This window comes from Zychaea mexicana (assembly GCF_025766255.1).
Source record: "Zychaea mexicana strain RSA 1403 chromosome Unknown BDB00scaffold_151, whole genome shotgun sequence".
Classification (NCBI taxonomy): Eukaryota; Fungi; Mucoromycota; class Mucoromycetes; order Mucorales; family Lichtheimiaceae; genus Zychaea; species Zychaea mexicana.
The window spans coordinates 49,413-70,396 of NW_026516814.1; the positions used below are offsets into that span (position 1 = coordinate 49,413).

Below are 20,984 nucleotides of genomic sequence, written 5' to 3' on the forward strand. Positions count from 1 at the left end.
TCGGTTCATTGCTTTGGATAAAATTGAATGATATATAAAGGGCTTTATTCTTCGCATCATCGATCCGTGTATCCTCTATATACTTGACACACTACTCTACCTCAAACACTTTACCGTTTTCATTCATCTCAAAATATGCCTTACCAAGCTGGTTCTTCTTCCCGCGATGCCCGTGCTGCTCTTCATGATGGGGTAATTATCAATCTGTGATCGGTCGTGCCGTGTTGTGTCGTGTTGTGTCGTGTTGTGTTGTATCGTGTTGTATCGCAAATCCCTAACATATATCGATGCTTGTAATATTTTACGTAAGGCGCAAGAAAATCCTGTCCGAGCTCCCACATTACCTCGTATGCCTTCTGCCATGTCGGTGGATAGTGTATCGCTTGCTGCTGAAGAGACGGATGGAGAGGTCATCACTGATTCCGAATCTGTTTCTATGTCCATCGTACGATCGCAAGGCAGTGCTGCTACCAAGGAGAAAAGCTGGGTGATCAAGAACAAGTTAGGCGAGCGCTATGATGACGACAATGGCAAGCCGCGCATCCGATGTCTAGTTGCAAACTGTGGCAAGACGTTTGCATCCGAACAAGGCTCCACGTCCGCCGTTATCAAGCACTTGAACAAGGTCCATAATGTCACCAAGGAACATGGTCCACATACCGGAACTAAGCGTGCTGGCGGTCCACTTGACTCGTTTGTACAATCGAAACGTGCCCGTGTATTCACTGCCGAACTATTCATCAAGGCGTTCATCAAATTTATCGTAAAAAGCAAGTTACCATTTACCATGGCTGAAAATGATGAATTGCAAGAACTTTTGGAAATCGCGCAATCTGCAAGTGACATGGAAATGGTGAAGCTTCCAAGTGCCGATACTATCACAAGAAAGGTAAAGAAATTAGTGATTTTGTTTTTTTTAGTTATGCACCATCAAAAAGAAAATAATTCTAATATCCTATTCCTTTGAATTTACCTTTAGACCATTGAAGAGTACAAGCTTTACAAAGCCAAGTTACGTTCCTTATTGGATACGCTTCCTACGATTTCGTGCACACTCGACGGTTGGACCAGCCCATACAACGATGCCTTCTTAACTGTTACTGGGCACTGGATCTCGCAAACGACCTGGAAAATGCATGAAGTTATCCTTGGCTTTGTGCCACTGAACGGACCCCACTCGGCGGAAAACTTGGCCAATGCTTTCATAGGTGTCTTGCACGACTTCGGCTTAGGACCCAAGTTGTTCACGATTACGACGGATAATGCCTCCAACATGAAAAAAATGGCCCGTGTCATCGAAGAGCACGGTAACGAGAACGGATGGTACGCACTCAAAATTAATATAGCAATGCATAATGTATAGTATAGCCTATTTGTAAACTTACATAATACCATTATAACTGTAGGTCGTTCCACGCTGATAAGCATCATATACCCTGCCTTGGTCATGTGCTTAACTTGGCTGTCCAGGATATTCTGCGTTGGGGATTGGAACCAGTAACGAACGATGTTTGTGCCGATACCGACGCCGATGATCTAGAAGGAGGGAACGATGGCGATGTCGATGCAACATACGAGGTCAATGCTGAGCAAGTTTTGGAAGAGCAAGAAATAGAAGCGATGAGCGTACTTATCAAGCTGCGCAAAGGAATTACGAAGATTCGGTAAGTTATCACTATCATCAAACAGCCGTTTTTACTACTTGAGATATTCATTAGCACTATGTACTCATCACGCTGTTTAATGACATAGTTCCTCACCCCAACGCTCGGAGAAGTTCATGCGCCAGCAGCAAACTGATTGTTGTACCCAGCTCATCCTCCAACTCGATGTGCGCACCCGCTGGAACTCCACGTACGAGATGCTTGCCCGTGCTTCCTTACTGCGCGAACCGTACAATGTGATGTGCACCAATAGCACCAACGACGAGCTCCTCCCATACATCCTAACGCAAGAAGAGTGGAAGCGAGTTGACCAGCTGAGGGAAATGCTGAAGCCATTTTACGAGTCCACCTTGGACCTCTCAGCAAGTACGAGCCACGCCACCATCAATGTCGCCATTGCACACTACAACAAGCTCATGGATTGCCTGGAAGACGTCGATAACAAGGAATATCCACGAGAATTGAAACGAGCAGCAAGACGCGGCCTGGAAAAGCTTCGAAAATACTACTGCAAGGTCGATGACACGGACGTATACGCCATTGCAACGGCGATGGATCCTCGGATGAAGTTTTCTTGGTGGCGCCAAGCTGGATGGGAACCCGAGTACCAAGTCATGAGCCAAAATATGGTGCACCGAGCCTGGGCTGCATTCCCCAAGGACGTTGCTATGCGGCCGGAGGTGAATGAAGAGGTGCAAAAGCTGTACGATCTATACAGAACATCAACGAGCGGCGACGAATTGGACGATTACTTGGAAGAACGGTTAAGAAGACCAGAACCAAGCCAGGAGGGGCAAGGATCGCCGGTCTTGAACTACTGGAAATCCCAGCCACAGTGGCCCAATTTGGCAGCAATGGCAGCGCAGTACTTGGCGGTTCCGGTCACTTCAACACCCTCAGAACGGTGCTTTTCACGAAGTCGACTGTTACTGCCGTACACGCGCAATCGCCTCCAACCGGAAAGCATCGAACGTTTGATGCTTCTAGATTCATGGTGCTCCTTTGACTTCGACGATTAGTCCTTCCTTTTTTTTCCGTGCTCCTTTTTCTTCTGCCCTTTTTCCCCCTCTTTGCTTTCTCTTTCTTTGCTTCCTCTTTCTGCTTTCCCACTACCTTTTTTTCCTGCCCCTTCCTCCCCTCCGCTCTTCATTTTCTACTTCCTTTTTGTTCCCTTCGTCTTGATATACCGTCCGTGCAACAAAATAAAGATCAGACCTTTATATACAGGGTCTCTTTGGGAAACAAAATATATCTTCGACGTTTTGTGAATGGTCTTTTGCTTCTTTAGTTTAAATTCTAGTCACTCATTGTGTTAATCATGAAATCATTAAAAGCACCATGTAGTCTTCGGTTCTTCGGTTCTACGTAGAAAATGTCGGTTCGGTTCCGGTTCGGTTCTTGATAGGAACCGAACCGTGTTTTTACGGTTCCGGTTCGGTTCGGTTCCGGTTCCACGGTTCTGATGAGGATCCCTAGTATGCACCATATTTTCTCTATTTTTAGAAATAATAATAAGGATAATGAAATTATCTTTTATTAATTATTTCAGATAAAAGATAATTATTTTATAATTATTCTTTTATCAAAACATTAAAATAAGTATATTTATTTTATTTTTATAAAATTTAAAACATGCTTGCATTTTAAATTTCTGTGTAATATAAATAAATAATCATGTGATTTTTTATTGTTACATAGTAGGAACATTAAATTCTTAAATGTTTTAGGATATTCCTAGATAGAAAGAAAAAAGAATGAATTGTTTTTTTGTTCTAAATGTAAATAATAAACAATAGAAGGGCTTTGTATTGTCTGTTTTATATTGTGTGATGTGATGTAATGTGGTAGTATTGGAATTTGAAAATTAAAATATTAAAATTAATATAATGAAAAAAAAATTATATTTTTCTTAGTATTTAAGAACATAAAAAAAATTAAAAAAAATTATATTTTCATTTTATATTAAATAATTAATATATATACATTAATTAAACCAGGGCTAAATATTTACTTTTGTTTAATTCCTAAAGTGTTTAGCAATGGAGTCTGCAATGTATACTTGGACTTGCTTTACCTATGATTGGTAGAAAGGCGTGTAAAATAGATGGTCAGCTTTGTCAAATGAAAAATCACGAAACTATTAACTTGAGAAACCTTTGATGTTGATCACTACTAATAGAGATAATGTCTTGACTTAATCAAAGATTACCAATAACTGCAGTAATGATAGTGTTCTTGATAGTTTGATCTTGTAATAAAGCCTTGCTGAATATATTAGAACCAGGTCGAAGAGCAAAATACTTATTCTGCCCCAAATTTAACTTTGAAAGTCAGTTGGGAGAGAGTGTAAAGACAGTTGAAAAAAAACATTAAAGTGTACTTGTCATCTTGTTTCATAAGAGAATTGTATATTTCAACCATATGAAAGGTAAGTAAAGAGAGAATGGGAGGGGCAAGATCTTACTACTACAAGAGGAGAAACAAAAATGGAGGTAAAAAACAAACCACTTTTCATATAAAAAATAAACTTGGTTTGTTATTATTACTTCTTTACAACTTCCTTTTTCACCTCCATTTTTGTTTTTCTCATTGTAGTAGTAAGATCTTGCCTCTCCCGTTCTCTCTTTACTTACCTTTCATATGGTTGAAATATACAATTCTCTTATGAAACAAGATGACAAGTACACTTTAATGTTTTTTTTCAACTGTCTTTACACTCTCTCCCAACTGACTTTCAAAGTTAAATTTGGGGCAGAATAAGTATTTTAGGTCGAAGAGGTAGTGTCATTGAGGCCAAATCAGAGATAGTTTATAGAATTAAAATCCATAATCTTAAAAATATGTTCGATATCATATACAAAATCTTTTTTACATTACTATTCTTTATATTTTTAAATTTATTTCTTATATGAAATGGATAATGTGTTTATATAAATGGATAGATTGACTTCATGCTACAATGCTTAGCTGATTGCCGTAGTAATTGCTGTATGCTGTGTATGCTTTTGATATTGAACCGAATACCTTATTCTGATGATGTTTTAGGCAATGTAATGTTAATGTGTTTTACCACCACACTTTATTCATATCATACATATCGTTCCGTTTCATCGTACTACAATCAATACGAGCTCGATGCAAAATATCATATAAATTCATAAAGCAGCATAGAGTTTTGTCAATAGTGTATTATTTCACATTGATCTTGCACAGGCTTTAAATACTCATCAAGCTAAGCAAATGTTGTGCGCAAAACAGAGCAGCATGTGGTTTCTCTATACACTTCTTGTGCATTGGTGGTGGTATGTAGCAGAACAATCAACAGAAGAGTGATTGAAACGGACAGCATGCGCATGAATACGTTATCCTGAAATCATCACACCATAACAATCATCTTACGTTCCAGAAAAACCTTTTATATCATCCTCCAGCACTGCCATCAATAGCAGGGACTTGTTTATTATTTTCTGGATTGGGTGGCCCTGCATTACTACTCCCGCAAAAATGTGATTCGCACCTGTGGAGTTGATGTCCAGTCGGAAGCATGTGCATTGAACGGTGTTATAAATCAATCATGTAGGATCAAGTAATATATGATGCGTGAGTAAAAGCTACATCCGGGTAAATGCCTCAGATAGTAGCTAATGTTAATTACGTGATCCATACAATGACAACTTCTTCTTGAGCATAGCCAATCCGCGTTACACCAAGATGTGTATGGATGAGGAAATGTCTGCACAAGTGAGGTTATGAAGGAAATAACAGCAATTGTTAATGATGGATACAACATTTCGCCAAATATAGGCTTCGCCGAGAGCAACTCAACTCACAAAGCACCTTTGACTTATCTATTTTATTACACAAACGCCATACACATGCATAAATCCCCTTAAAACGAAAGACTTAAATGTATAGAGCCGTTAGAACACCCGATATGAAGTTCAATCATAAATTTCGTCTTAAAAAGGAAAAGAAAGAAGCTCTTGAAAAACTCATAAGTTTTCTACTCACTGCTAAAAGCTCTTGTCCTCAAGTCTTTTAAAAAAAGGTCAGGGTAAAAAAAAAAGCGGGGCTCTACATCGCCTGAGGCAGCAGCATAACACACACTGTCGTGGCCGTATAGGCCATAACAAGTCAATCTTGACATTGCATCAACCAGGGCTGCAAGGCAGCATATCCTTGTACAAGACCCTATATGAAGTCTTCTTCCATCCTGGCTGACTGGACTCTTTGTATATAGTGCAGATGTGCTATGTACTTGTTGCCATAATATATCTTGGACCAACAATCAAAGAGTTAAAAAATAAACCTCAGGAACTATTTTTGGAATCCTACATAATGCAAGCAGGCATCGCGACCGTCACAAGTGATGTGATATGCACAGACCACCAGATGATTTGTTACAGAATATGCAATATCGTAGGCACAACTAAATCAGTAATAAAATCTATAGTACTCACGCGACAACGTGACCGCCTTCGTGAGGCCCGATGTGATCAAGTTATTGAATTTAGGTTATAGTACATATAGAGTAACAGCTAAATCACCAATCTGTTCATGCAAAAAAGTGATAGAGTTATAAATTTATCGCGTGGGTACTGTAGCATGCGCTTTCAATGTGTATGTGCTAGTGCATTCAAGTAGCAGAAAAATTTGATGACCATCCTTGTTTTGACGTTCTATCCGCTTGAAGCTCAAAAGTGATAAACTTCCTAGCAAGTACAGTAACATCGGTTGTTGTTCTGAGAAAGCAAATACAAGAGGAAAAAAAAAAGAGGAGAGTACCATACATCTCAACTAGTATGGCCGAGACAATGGCGGCTATGCTTATTATGTGTAACCAGACCATCCAAGGGAAACCATTATAAGATCTTACGTAAACTTTCGCACGACATATCATAACTTTGGTGCGAGAAGGGGGTTATTATCAATTATAGCCAGGGCTGTGGGCGGTGTGTGCGTAAACATTCACAAGAACCAAAAGTATTGATGTTCAACATACGTGTTATGAGAGCGAAGATTTCTGTCTTGTTCGCCGCAATACCTCATGTTATAGTTAGCGCTATAATGCTTACGTTTCATCATCGTCATCGTCAGCTGACACATAGAATTAACGTATTTATACATGAGTGGTTGAAAAAATGGTAATCCATGAAAGGGGAAGATAGGTCACGGGTGTATCGGCAAGAAAAAGAGAAAGTCATTGTTTCCAAGTTGCTCAAGTTTCTGAGGAATCTCCTTTTGATGCAGACTTGCAAGTCTAGAGGAGTGAGGTCCTGTTTGTCCTTACGTACCAACTTGGCATGAGATTTGCCAAGAGATCAAAATGACTTGCTCAATAAAATTGAATGGTGAATGGTGAATGGTTTCCATTTGTGCTTCATGATCACAAAGCACTTGACAAGCACAGTATGAATGCGTAATTTTCACCCTCAAAAAATAGGCGACACGGGAAAACTATGCTCGCATGCTAGATGAAACTGCATATGAACATGTTACTGGTTTCGACTTGAGCTCACAGTAACATTTGTGATCTATTTTTTTATCAATATTACACAATATTGTACATACGGTTGCTGAAGAATTATGATATCATCTTATTAAGGATCACATAAGACTGCAAAATTTGCAAGTCCCGTCGTCATCTGCGCCATTGTTTTAGTCTAATCCTCTCATTATCGGGGTTAGGGCCAAAAAAAACGATCCAAAATAGATAGCATGGTTTTAAAAGGATCGACGTCTTTCCACTCGCAACATTTTTTGATCTTTTTCCTTTTCATAGAATACCCCTCGCTCCTTTTTATTCTTTACACACGAATGTTTCGACCTGCACGATCATATCGGTCTTGGGTTGCCGGTTGTACTGCCGTAGTCGGTTTCTTATTGTTAACACATATACTGCTACTACGACCGACACCCAACAATACGTCTAGCGTCAGCTGGCAATCCTGGCTACGAAGACCGCGCGCGAAGCCATGGACCCTTAGTCGCGACCCCAGTACTAGTATCAGCAGCAGCAGCAGTAAATCCTTACCACTATCAGAGAAGTTCTTGACGTTTCTCCCGCATTCCGGCCTTCACAATCAACGTATTGCTCTCATCAACGCAGCTATTCTCGCCCATGCACTTAACCGCACACTACTAATGCCAGAGCTTAATCTCGGCAAAGCTACGTTTTGGCGACCGTCGGGCGATTTGGCCGAGAAACTTGCGCGTTGTCCCGGCAACAATTTGAAAACAGAGAGTTGCTATGACTATCGTGACTATGTACCCGTACCAGTCGACGAGATCTTTGACTTGACACCGCTCCACGAGCTGGGTATCCGAACGATGCAACGGCACGACATGAGCCAGGACTACTTTTTACGCTACTGGGGCATCGACGAAAACAACGCCGACGAGATGATGTACATACTTGACGACACTACACGATACTCATATCAGATTCACGACGAGCTAGTAGTGCCCAACGCCACCTTGAAGCAGTTCCAGACACGAGTGGACATACAAGACCTCGCTAAAAGACAAGAGCCGTTCATCTTGTTTGGCTCGCTGTTTGGGTCGCAACGATTGGCACTCACTCGGTCCGACCTGCTCAACATGCGCGAATATCTACGTCAACAAGTCGGCGTAAAACATCCGGCCGTGCTTCACGAGGCGAATGAAATTGTTGACCGCCTCGGCGGGCCCAACAATTATTTAAGCGTGCATCTGCGACAAGGCGACGGTCGATTTAAAAAGGAAGCCAAAAAGACGACTGACCAGATCCGCCGCGCCCTCAAAAAATGTGCACAATCACACAACAATGACGGAAGCGATGGGGAAGACGAAGACGACGAAGAAACCAACTTGGCAGAGTTGCAGCAGCATATTGACGATCGCCCCTTGCTCCTCAAGGCGTGCGTTGCTGCGCAAGGAAAACAGCGGCACCCGAGCCTACGACTCATTTACATGGCTACTGACACAAAATCTCCACGCGAAAAGTTCGCCGATCTCTATGACGAGTTTGTATGTCTATTTACGCTTAATGATTTTCCAGACGTCGTACAGGCTATCCGTGACACAATATCCGACGAAGACCCCTATTTACGGGACGGAAAACGCTTACTGCCGCTGGTCGATGGCGAAGTTGCTGCAAATGCTGATCATTTTGTCCCAACGCCGAAAAGTACTTTCTCAGGATATATCCGCCAACGAAACGCCTTATTTCATGAGTTGATTTAACCTTCTACAGTTTCATGGCGTCTGTGTATGTACAGTAATATTTCATTTGTTTTTCTATTCTAAGGCATCTCTTTTTTCCTCCTCAGTCCGGATCGGCTGAACTTGTAAATTACTTATATTAGGAGAAGCTACAATCACTATCACCTTCATTACACTGTATATCATATGACTCAATACATTCTATTAAGACAATACATTTCATTTGCACCCACCTAATTGTTTTACTAGACTTTATATATGTGCTTGTAAAAGAGGTGACATCTGGGGCAGCAAATAGAAAAATCTGCGCTAACCGGAGCAGAACGTGCTAAACAAAATATATGCATATCAGTTTTCTTTAAAGTAAAGCATGTCTTGGCTGTATAACAAGAAAAATTTTGTAGTCTAGAAGCAATATACAGGATCTCATTATACTAGAAAGAAAATGGTTCCCATTAACGACACGCTGAACAAACCAAACAGCAAGGGTCATACATATTTTTCAAGGTCTTTTTACAAGATCAAGTGATTATCCATTCCCAAACTGACAGTATCACTTAAAGAACTAGAGTGGAGCCATGTAAAATTACAGTGCACAGTATCACAATCTTTTGCTACCATACTGCAGCCGTCAGTCAGTTCTGTTCACCGCAGTGATAAATGCATGCAATCGATTTTTCTCTTATTTATTTACACGCATGCAAAAGATAGTCATAGATACACATATAAACTGTATTTCCAGCTGACCCGGCGTATCGTTGGATTCTTCAGTTTGAAGAAAAACGAACAGTATGATATCGCAGTAATATTAATCCGTCAGCAAAATGATGTTTTTAAGTGTTGTCATTATAATATTTCAATGCGCAAATTATCTTCAATACAATCAGCTCGTCATGCTAAAAGCAGGTATACGCAGCAGTGTGCCCTTGATGGCGGCGATATAGATACATGCAGCTGTGATAATTGCCACATGCCATTTGAAGCTATCACTTATCGAGTTGACAAAAAACAGCCTTTTTAAGCTATAGGAGCGCACTTTTATCAGAAATCAGGTTCCTTGATCTCGCTCTACCTTACCAGTATTTATATCCAATTATATAGCTTGTTGGGTCATATTCACTGTTCAGATCTTTGTAGCTATAAATATATACGTCCATACGTCGAATTTGACAACATCAACCTGTGATTACTGAGTTTTGATCAGGGCTATCGTATTATACATTTTGAGTATGTACTATGCTTGAAAAAGCCAGATCATCTCTTGTACACATCAATCAATATGTATAATAGATTAAATAAGCTGCGTACTCTTCTTCAGCAAGGTCACACAAAAGAACAAGTCCAATTAACAATTCTCTGTAGCCACACGCCCACAAACACGCACTCACGGATCACTTTAGAAGAATACTTCACGTGAATCGAGGCCTTGATGCTTAATTAGCGTTTAGGGGAGAATGTGAAATTGATTGAACCATATATAGAGAATGGATGTTTCGAATTGCATAATATATCAGCAACAAAGCAGATGATCATCACTCAGATCTATGTCGATTGATAAAATAACTTGAATATTGCAAGGGATGAGAAAAAAATCAGTTGTTTATTAGTACTTGATAGTGTTACGTATATCAACATTAAGGGCTTCGTCATTTGTTTCGTATGAACGGAAAGTCTGAATGAATATGTGAGGGGTTATTCTTCTTATGTTTATGTGGAACCATCGGATCCCAGATCTTGCTGTTGCCCAACTTCTCTTTCCGCTACTGTCAAAGTATTCCATTATGGTCCTCACATTTTAACCAAGCGCTGCATATGCTAATTCATCTTCCGAGGACTACATAATATCAAAAACAGCAGTTAGCTTTTTTTTGTAGATATTCGTCTGACGATATGTTTAGGCTTGGTAACACTTGCATCTTCCTCATAAACCCTACAGAGTATGGGCGTAATATAAATGTTAGCATGATTAAATTTTATACAATCGTCATTTGTGCTACATACGGTTCTCCCAGAAGCCCTTGCAAATCTCGTACTTGATCCTTGAGATCATCCTTGACTGAAATCAGATGTCGAATATGATCCACCGCTATTATTTATAACAAGGTATCATATAATCATACATGTGTATGTGTTTGTGTAAGTTAGGCACATTTCTGTCCCTCTCTTTTCCTCTCTTCCGAATCGAAGAAAAAAGATGATATAATAAGAAACAGAAATTCTCACATTTTTGCAGGATAAGCGCTTCACTACGATTTCCTTGACTCAAGGACGGCACGACTTCAATCAATTGTTCGAAACCAAGGCGGATGTTTTGTCGCCGCTTTTGTTCGGATGCAATATGATTAGCCTTCTTTTCGGCTTCCGTTAATAATTCATGAGGTGCTTTCCGTGCTCGTCGTTGTCGACGAGGTTGTGGTTGCTGTTGACTGTTGTTTCCTGGGTCAGACGACGACGACGGTGAAGATAATGCTGCTGCAGAGTCTTCTCTAGAAGAGTCGTCTAATTCGTCTAATGCTCGTTTTTTGCGAGCTGTAGGTCGATTCGAATCAGTCGCTTTTTCAACGTCTAAAGTTACGTTATACAAAGCATAAAACAGCTCAATAGTCAATCAGGTACCGTTCTGATTGGAGCATACTACAGAAAGTGTACCTTTGTCGCAGTTTAATTGACTAGGAAGCTGTTTGTTATCGTCAGGCGAGGTCATTTTACAAAATGCTTTTTTTTAGTGAATGAGTAATTGGAATTAATTTCGAAGGGCAAGTCGATCGGCTCTTGCTCTCTTGACTCTCGCCGTTTTCTTTCCAGTGATTTCATTGGCTGTCTTGTACAACCCCGTGTTGGGGAGGGGGGCGCAAAAGGCGAAGCGGACTTTTGGGAAGTTGGAGGCTGTATGTAACACAACTATTCATCTGCAGCAACCACAGCGTGAATCTGTGATAAATAAATTGCAAACATGGCGTCGGATGATAGTGTCAAAAAATGATTAAGCTGCTTCTGCACATAGCTGCTATGCGACAAGGGAAGGGTAAGGAGACCCTCATCCAGTTTTACAGAAACCAGACTCACACAGTGTTGTTTCACTGAGACATGTACGACAACAACACCGCTGCCTTTGATGCGAAGATGTGGGGGGGGGGCTTGAGGGGTGGCTGTCATTAGCGATAATTTCGCTTCTAAATGCTTCTGGCAACAAAGTATAAACAGTTCCACATCAAAGGATACATACTTATGGTGCAAATCCAAGAACGCTCTACCCGCTTGCATGCAAGAACATACCCATTCAGCAAGGGCAAAACTACATCATAGGGGGGCTGCTGCTTTGGTTGGGTCAATGTCAGCCAATGAAACGAGCGGTGGTTACGTGACTTTGGGTTCCTCCGCCGCGCGTTCTGTTGTTGTATGATTTGTACTATTTTTTCTCTTCTATTTCTTTCTCTTCTTCTTTAACTTTCATATTCTTTTTTTTATCATGGGTGTCGAGTAAGTTAGTTCCACAAATAGGGTGTGAAAGGCTGTGGGTTTTTTGTATCTCTTCATAAAACATGATCCTACTTGGATGTTCGCCATACTGATATGTTGTCCATCAATCACTTCCCTTTCTTCCAGTATTGAAACTACTCAGGCTGGCGATGGCCAGAACTTCCCCAAGCCCGGTCAGACCGTGTCTATGCACTACACCGGCACCTTGACCAACGGCCAGAAGTTCGATTCGTCCCGTGACCGTGGCTCTCCTTTCGTCTGCCAAATCGGCGTTGGCAAGCTCATCAAGGGTTGGGATGAAGGTATGTAGTTGGGGTTTGTTATATACCAAAAAGAGTGCGACCTGGCATATCCATGCGGAAAGGGAAGAACCTGTATTTCGTGGTGTCCGTATGCATATGCTGCTGGTTGCTTACAAAAACCTTCGATTATGCAAAAACACAGGTGTTCCTCAAATGTCTGTTGGTCAAAGAGCCAAGCTTACCTGCACTCCCGACTACGCCTACGGTCCCCGTGGTGTTCCCGGTGTCATTCCTCCTAACGCCACCCTTGTCTTTGACGTGGAGTTGATCAAGATTCATTAAGCCTGAAAGATGAAGAAGCCTTTATACGACGGTGTATGAACTTGCAGAAAAATAAAGTAAAATCAAGGATGACACGCGTTATCCTTGCAGTAACATGATTGGGCTGGCAAGAAATTTTTTTCCACTGTGAAGTGAGCGGGGAATAATTTGGCTTGCACACGTAGCAAAAAGCGATACTCACTGCTTCTCTGGGGAAGTGATCGGTTAGTAAAGCTTCGTTGTCTTCTGTAGAGCATCCATCATAAGGAAGCCAGGAGACCTCGAAAGGGTTTATATTCTACATGTGCTGATATTCTTCACAACTTGCGGACGCGCGTCTTCACTTAATCAAACCAAAATCATAGCAACTAGAGGAAAGAGGCCCATATAGCGATGGGTGTATTTGCATGCATGTTCAAATGCAAAATCTATTAGTGAGTCTTCTACGTTGAAATTCTAAAAGTGGTACGGCGTCTTTCACGCAGATATAAAGCATCCCTCTAGCTTCTAAATTCTGCCTTTGTTTGACAACGAGAAATCCTGGGATGTACTAAGCAGTTGTGTGCTGCTGTTAGCTAGTGTTTGATGTTGTTATCTCTTGATCGTCCAGAGGAGGGTTGTCGGATGATATGTAGAAACGATAATACAAGTTCACCTATTCCTGATTCCTCCATTGGAAGTGGTTTGTTGGTTTCCTCGTCGATACTAGTGCAGTTATGTATCCTAGAGCAGATCGTTGAGGCGTTCTCGTCGCGAGTTCTTCCAGTTGTTGGACGCTTTTCGGAGAAGTGAACGCAAGAACTTGTGCTACATCTCGAACTTAAATTTAAAACTTGGTGCAAATACAGAACAAGGTGAATCATGCATTTGTTGCTCGGGCCATTCGGTACTGCTTGAACGTCTTTGATCAAGTCAAGACGTTACCTGTGTTGGTAGTGATCGGCATCGAAGGTTTCTCAAGCAAACAGTTTCGTGATTTCGCATTTGACAAAGCCGACAGCAATCCATTTTACACGCATTTCTGCCGATCGTGGGCGAAGCAAGTCCAAGTATACACTGCGGACTCCATTGCCAAACACATTGACAGTTCACCAATGGATCTAATGATTGCATTGGCATATGTCCTTATCCTCCTAGAGAAAAACGTAAGGGTGCTTGATGAATATGACGACCCAACCATCCAAGGTATCTACAAGACAGCCCTGAAGATTTTCTCCATCGAAAAAAACGTCAATACCTATTTGGCCTCACGCGCTGAGTCATTTTGTGATGCTATGGCCAGCCAGTTCGCGAAAACTCTCAAGTACGAAAAAGATTGCTCAGAGGAGTCCAGAAAAAGACTTCGTCAGTACGCGAAGATGGAATGGATTTCGCTCGACAAATGAAACGTCAACATCTTTGCACAGAATCTCCAAGTGTTACGCCAATCAGAGCTACAAGTCCAGAGAAAGAAAGTGGAGATCTAACCTTCGTAACCAGCGAGAGAGCCCAATCATCTGGAAGGTTCAACTGGGCAGAATGCTATGAAAAGGGTAATGTTTAGCAGATATACCAGCCATATCAGCCTTAAGCAGGCATTCTCTAGGAATACTCTGTAGCTTATATTACAATAAATGATTTCTCGCACTGCCAAAAACATATCCTAAAATTTGGTAGAGATTTGTAACTGATTGTCGTTAGAGAAAGATGAAGGACTGTCATCTTCGACCATTTGGCCACAGTCAGCAGAGTCCTTCGCCATGTTATTGCAAATACTGTCATGGCTGAAAAAAAAATAAGATAAAAAAATGGCATACCATCTATAACAAAAAAGATCACACGTTCAAAGCCTATGAGCGCCATACGAAGCTACCCAAGCTGCTCAAGCCACTCAAACTTGAACAAACAATCCTCAATTTTTCCTTCTTTCCAACCCATAAAGCCATCCGAACCCTTTGCTCCCTGCCTACAAAACCATTTTACCGGTGCAAACGTCCAATCAATGGTGTATATATCGCTGTATGCTGCACGATGTACGATTTGTGTATGGTGCATTGATGGTGCATTGATGGTGTGTGGACGGTGTATGAATCGTGGATCGCGTATGAATCGTGGGGTTCAAGGTATCGAAAAGAGAGGAAAATCGCGGTGCAGAATCCTGGAACACTAAAAAAAATCACAAGTGCGAACTTCACGCCATTTTTCTCAATTCGATACCTTGACCTTTTTACTAAAGCGCGTCTGAATACGTCGGTGGCTAGGACTAGCTGAAAACAAGCAAGAACGCTGTCGTCATTACAGTATTGCACTTCACTTAACATAGCTATGATGCATGGCAATAGTCTAGAAAGCATCACTACAGGTTGCAAATGTAACCATATTCATTTTGTGCTCTGTCTCCCACGGCGTTACACGGGGGTGATATCAATGGCGGTTGCGATACCAAACAGCAGCAATAGTCGTGGTGGCTATCATACGCTCATATGTATATGCTTCTGCGACTGGTGGCGCTGGCGGTGTTGATGGACACCATAGCTTGAGCAAACGCTTTTTAAACTTTGACTTTTCTTCTTCGTTAATGGTACTGGCTCGCTATTACAGCATCAGTCTTTCCATGAAGCATTTGTTAAGCGCTACGTATATATAGTTTCTTAAGAGCTAGCAGATACTTAAATCCGCTAGCTGAAACGCATCTGCAGTAACATCAGCTTACGTTCGCCTGTATTTTTTTGCACAATAAGCGTGTTTGAAACTTGGGATTTTTCAGCCAAGTACCTACCGGCTACTTGCGACGATTGACTGCTCATAAACTCGGCCCTCCTTCGCCGCAAAGTGAAGCTTTCATAAAGATCCTCTGTGCTTCCTAACATCATCCAAAGCCTTATTGACAGTTATTAAGTTATTTCAGTCGATCCTCGACATATTAAAATACATAAACAAAAGAATGTAATCCGTATGTGCCTTACAGATTCTTCAATTTTTGGGACCGATGGCATTTTTCTTCCTTGTTATTCTTTATATCAAGTTCATCATGCCCTTCTGCCCAACAAGACGGCGGGTATAACAAGGCTTTGACAGCTCCCACGAAACATGGCTCGTGCGACCTTATTATTTTCGGCTCTCGTTAACTCGATGGGTTTCAGAAAACAACAGTGCGATGTTCGCCCTGCTTGCTCATGATCAGCGTGTGGCGCTGGTAAAGATCTAGAATATCCTCTCGCACCCAATTGTACAAATGCGTTAATGATACCATAAAGTTTTAATGCAATTATACGTATGAGCAAAACTGACATATAAGAAAATGACAGGGAGATACTTCGCTTTCAAATTTATTATATCATGTTCTCAATCTCATCAGCACTTAGATCTTTCTCCAAGTGTTGCCTGTATAGTATTCTATCTATAGTAGTTTTTGAGTTTCATCCATACAGAAGGAATCTCGCGATGACCCAACCAAAGAGCTTCTATGATAGTAGGCATGTTACATTTGCCGTAACTGTCTTGAGCACTTTTATTTTCTTCTAGTCGTGCATTGTAGGTTATGTCAATATAACAATAGAAAATGATTTGCGATGGTTGAGTTGGTAACATATGATAATGCCGCGTAATAAAGTACACGCTACTTGAAAGCATATATGGTGGAATTTGTATAGAGCGAATTCGTCAGAATATGTGTGTGCATGGAGATATTTCAGCGGATAGCAATCATGTAGGAGTACGGGCATGATAATGAACTTGCGAATTGTTTTAGATTGCATGGGTATATCCGGTGAAATAAAAACTCCATCTTTTGTATTCTTTCATCATAGTAAAAACAACAACATTTTTGTTATTCTTTATATTTTATGTTTTGCCTGACAATATCTTATCAATAGTACATAGTAGAAACGACTACAATGCAATAGTTTACGATGTAAAATAGGGCGAAGTCGTTTAAACATTGCTGCTTATGCATTCCATTGTCGCTGTTGGCCATCAGCTGTTCAAAGCGCCAAGGATAGCAAACTGAAAAGTCAACATCAGGAGTGGCAAGACATAGTATGTAACTTGTTGCTACATGATTATCCTTGCTCACATAAAACTAAGAATATCATAGACCGTCTAGACCACAAAAAAGTGATAGCCGCTGAGTAGACCTACGTCGATATACTGTACCTTCACCAAATAGTCGGCTTAAAAATCTATCAGCGTTCATTGTACACGTAATCACAATAATTTCTGTTTGTTTGTCAGTTTTGCCACAAACAAGCGAGCGTTGTGTGTGTGTGTGTGTGTCCGTAGTTATGTGCTGAATGCAAGTCGATCAAAGGAGAGTGATCGAAAAAGGGACTTGGTGAAAGGTGGCACAACAGGGTTATCTTGAATGGGAGAGGTGTGCAACGACCGACGCAGTAATATGTGGTATCCTCTCATATGTACTGCTGCATTCATCGCCACATTTTATGTCTTATTCCCTCCTCATCACAGGGGGAATTTTTATAAAAAAAAGAGCGAGAGAGGGAAAGGGTCATGTTGATGTGACTTATAAGCTAAAGACCTATTCAGGCACAGAAGAAACCCAACTCGTTTTTCTCTTCTTTCCCTTCTTTCCCTCCCTCTCTCTCCCTCTTCCTTCCCTTGTTGCCGTCGTCTCTGTTTCCTCCACACCCGACCCCGACTTTTCTCCCTCTATCGCTCTACCTTCTTCATAAACCGATTTCAATAGCGAAACTACAATAACAACAACAAACCAAAATGGACAACGTAATTGACCTTGTCAACAAAATCCAAGACGTGTTCTCGACCATTGGCGTCGGCAATGACAGTCTCGATCTACCACAAATCATAACTGTCGGTTCGCAAAGTGCAGGAAAGTCCTCTGTCCTAGAAAATATAGTCCAACGCGATTTTCTACCGCGTGGTAGCGGCATTGTTACTCGTCGTCCACTTGTGCTGCAACTCGTGACATTACCAGCAGCTGCAACATCAGAAGATTACGGCGAGTTCCTTCATGTGCCAAGCAAGCGATTCTATGACTTTCAGCAAGTGCGCGAGGAAATTGAACAGGATACGGCCCGGATTGCTGGCAATAACAAGGGTATCTCACGACAACCGATCCATTTGAAGATATATTCGAAAAAAGTCTTGAACTTGACCATGGTGGATTTGCCCGGTTTGACAAAGGTAGTTTCTGTCGTCAAAGCAATCTTTGATCCACCTCCCGCTCCCTCTCGTCCTTGCATTGACAACAAATTTATCTTATTTTTATTCTGTGTCTTTTGTTAGATTCCTATAGGTACAGATATAGTAGAAGAGGAAGGATTGCAGAGGGCGATTACTCAAGTGGCTCATTTGTTTTTATTATTTAATCGTGGGAAGGGGATCAACCTGCGGACATTGAGAAGCAGATACGAAGTCTGGTTCTGGATTACATTTCCAAGCCGAACAGGTAATTTATAGCTTTGAAATGGATCCTGGAGAAAACGACGAAGGCTAGCGAGTCAGTAGTAATAACGCATGGTCCCTATAACAGTATCATTCTTGCTGTAAGCCCGGCCAACACAGACATTGCCAACTCGGACAGCTTGAAATTGGCACGAAAGGTCGATCCAGCCGGCAAACGAACGATCGGCGTCGTTACAAAACTAGACTTGATGGATGCAGGCACCAATGCATTAGACATTCTAACGGGCCGTGCGTTCCCATTGAAGCTTGGATTTGTTGGATTGGTCAACAGAAGTCAACAGGATATTTTGACGAACAAGTCGATGGGGGACGCACTCAAGGCTGAGCAAGAATTCTTTGAACGACATGCAGCATACAAAGGAATTGCTGCCAGATGTGGGTCGGCCTATTTAGCCAAACAGTTAAACTCGGTAAGACAGAACACACCCCCTGTCTATGTACTCACATCCAGTTGTTGGGTCGGACAAAAGCATTTTGATTATTAACAATCTGTGTGTGTGTATGTAATGTTGTACGACATGCTTGTCACAAATACGCGCACAATATAATTCATTAGATCTTGGTGGCGCATATTCGGGATAAGCTGCCCGACATGCGGTCTAAATTAAGTGCCATGATTGGCCAGACTCAGCATGAGCTTGCCCAGTATGGTGATCCTGCCTTCATTGGCAGCGCACACAAGGTATAATGACAAGGACTATCATTCAAGGTTCACTATTGCTAACAACGATACACAACTCGTCAATCGCGTGCTGTCTATTCTGTATAGGGTTCGCTGGTGCTCAAGATGCTTACCATGTTTGCAACACAATTCACGGCATCCATTGATGGCACGTCGCCCGAAATATCCACCAAAGAACTGTAAGAGACGATCTCATAGAGGAAGTAAAAAAATATATATAGAAAAATGTAGGAATAGCTTCATTAATTGGGATCAACGGATGGTGATAGATCTGGCGGTGCACGAATCTACTTTATCTTCAATAACATCTTTGGTCACGCACTGGATGCCATTATCCCCTGCTCCAATATCACCAATGACGATATCCGTACTGCCATTCGCAATTCCACAGGCCCTCGATGCTCGCTCTTTGTCCCAGAGTTGGCATTCGACTTACTCGTTCGACCACAAATACGACTCTTAGAGGCACCTAGTTTGCGATGCGTTGACATGGCATTCCAAGAATTGTCCAAGATCTGTCACACATGTCATACAAAGGTAACAAAGGTTTTTGCTATGTTTGATTTCGTTGCGCCTGTTCGACTGACTTTACTATATCTCTTGTTTTCAAGGAATTGATGCGATTCCCAAAACTGCATTCAAAACTGATTGATGTCGTTTCTGACTTGTTACACGAACGCCTTGGTCCTACCTCATCCTATGTCAAAAGCCTGATTGATCTTGAATGCGCATATATCAACACAAATCATCCCGATTTCCCTGGTGCAACCGGTGCCATGTATGAATTAGAAAAGAACAGAAATAAAGGTCGTAAAAAGCAGGCTCAGGTATAGATCATTGCAGGGCGGGTGGAAAATTCATGTGATGACAGGGTCCTATGTTACTTAAAAAACCATTTTAGCAGGAAACTCTGAAGGTAAATGGTGTATCACAAACAGCAGCTGATCCTATGCGCCGTACAGAACGCTCCTTGTCTGTAACATCTTCTACGACCGGCGCATCCGCGTCGTCACCATCAAAAGATTCGTTTTTGAACTACTTTTTCGGTGGCGCCGCACGAACAGATCGACCAGCTCTCTCAGGAGCGCATGATAAGCAACACGCACATCCAATGTCACTAGCAACAGAAATCGAAGGAGAACTAGAATCACATTTTGCAAACAACGTAAGGATGATCCTCCTTTTCTTTCAATCCTAGCAGTCATTTACCAAAAGAACAGGGATATATACGTGCGCGTGCCTGTTACGTGATGCAATATTCTTTATTGATGTGTGGATGTGTGGGAACCCTTGATTTAGTTTACTTTGGAATCAGGAGAAGACTTGCTTCTACAATCATCTGACAAGGAAGACATGGAAGTGGAGCTGATAAGTAAGTGGTCCTCTTTAAAGACGGTTTGTTGCAATATCGACTAACAATTAGATATCCTGCCAATGTAAAAATAGGGACCTTGATTATATCCTATTTTAATATTGTCCGTAAAACCATCCAGGATCTGGTTCCGAAAGCCATCATGCATCTATTGGTTAATTTTACCCGCGAATCGGTACAGAACCGGCTCGTGTCCGAGCTGTATCGTGAAGATCTCTTTAGTGAACTCTTACTAGAGGATTCAGCTGTGGCTGCCGAGCGTACACGGTGCAAAGCCATGCTGGACATGTATCGAAAAGCTTTCGGCATCATTAGCGAGTCCATTTAGAAAAGGTGAAGAGGTGGAAGATATACAGTAGCGCAACAGTTAATACCTAATTACACATAAAGAATGCTCGTCTTTGTTGCATGTTGGCATGTTTGACTTGGTTTTGTAGCTTGCATACATTAATCAAAGTTGTAAGGTTTTTAATAAAATTTGTTGATCGCGATGATCATGTTATAGCGATAATAATAGTAATAGTAATAGTAATAGTAGTAATAGGATAATAATAGTAAAAAGAAACTGCAAAAGAAAATAAATAAACGGGAAATGC

General features: G+C 41.4%; 5 protein-coding genes across 5 annotated transcripts; 4 read left to right on the plus strand and 1 right to left on the minus strand.

The window, feature by feature from the left end:
* Positions 1–7,415: 7,415 nt before the first annotated feature.
* BDB00DRAFT_855813 (uncharacterized protein) lies at positions 7,416–9,096 on the plus strand. The gene is made up of 2 exons (XM_053125750.1): positions 7,416–8,913; positions 9,011–9,096. Exon 1 carries the CDS (start codon positions 7,482–7,484, stop codon positions 8,886–8,888), a length of 1,407 nt encoding a protein of 468 aa, XP_052973424.1. The 5' UTR covers positions 7,416–7,481; the 3' UTR covers positions 8,889–8,913; positions 9,011–9,096.
* Positions 9,097–10,438: 1,342 nt separating this feature from the next.
* On the minus strand, positions 10,439–11,636 carry BDB00DRAFT_855815 (uncharacterized protein). The gene is made up of 5 exons (XM_053125751.1): positions 11,517–11,636; positions 11,091–11,432; positions 10,869–10,953; positions 10,782–10,797; positions 10,439–10,701 (listed from the first exon to the last, which is right to left on the minus strand). Exons 1-5 carry the CDS (start codon positions 11,569–11,571, stop codon positions 10,663–10,665), a joined length of 537 nt encoding a protein of 178 aa, XP_052973425.1. The 5' UTR covers positions 11,572–11,636; the 3' UTR covers positions 10,439–10,662.
* A 678-nt stretch (positions 11,637–12,314) lies between these two features.
* Positions 12,315–13,087, plus strand: BDB00DRAFT_855818 (fk506-binding protein 2). Its single transcript, XM_053125752.1, has 3 exons — positions 12,315–12,347; positions 12,474–12,649; positions 12,792–13,087. Exons 1-3 carry the CDS (start codon positions 12,337–12,339, stop codon positions 12,929–12,931), a joined length of 327 nt encoding a protein of 108 aa, XP_052973426.1. The 5' UTR covers positions 12,315–12,336; the 3' UTR covers positions 12,932–13,087.
* A 617-nt stretch (positions 13,088–13,704) lies between these two features.
* Positions 13,705–14,547, plus strand: BDB00DRAFT_855821 (uncharacterized protein). Its single transcript, XM_053125753.1, has one exon. The coding sequence runs from the start codon at positions 14,005–14,007 to the stop codon at positions 14,293–14,295; it is 291 nt and encodes a 96-aa protein (XP_052973427.1). The 5' UTR covers positions 13,705–14,004; the 3' UTR covers positions 14,296–14,547.
* Positions 14,548–17,238: 2,691 nt separating this feature from the next.
* Positions 17,239–20,959, plus strand: BDB00DRAFT_855822 (putative dynamin-like GTPase Dnm1). The gene is made up of 11 exons (XM_053125754.1): positions 17,239–18,052; positions 18,155–18,164; positions 18,248–18,317; positions 18,402–18,744; positions 18,891–19,016; positions 19,104–19,195; positions 19,286–19,553; positions 19,628–19,843; positions 19,918–20,181; positions 20,316–20,388; positions 20,463–20,959. Exons 1-11 carry the CDS (start codon positions 17,624–17,626, stop codon positions 20,714–20,716), a joined length of 2,145 nt encoding a protein of 714 aa, XP_052973428.1. The 5' UTR covers positions 17,239–17,623; the 3' UTR covers positions 20,717–20,959.
* The last annotated feature ends 25 nt before the right edge of the window (positions 20,960–20,984 follow it).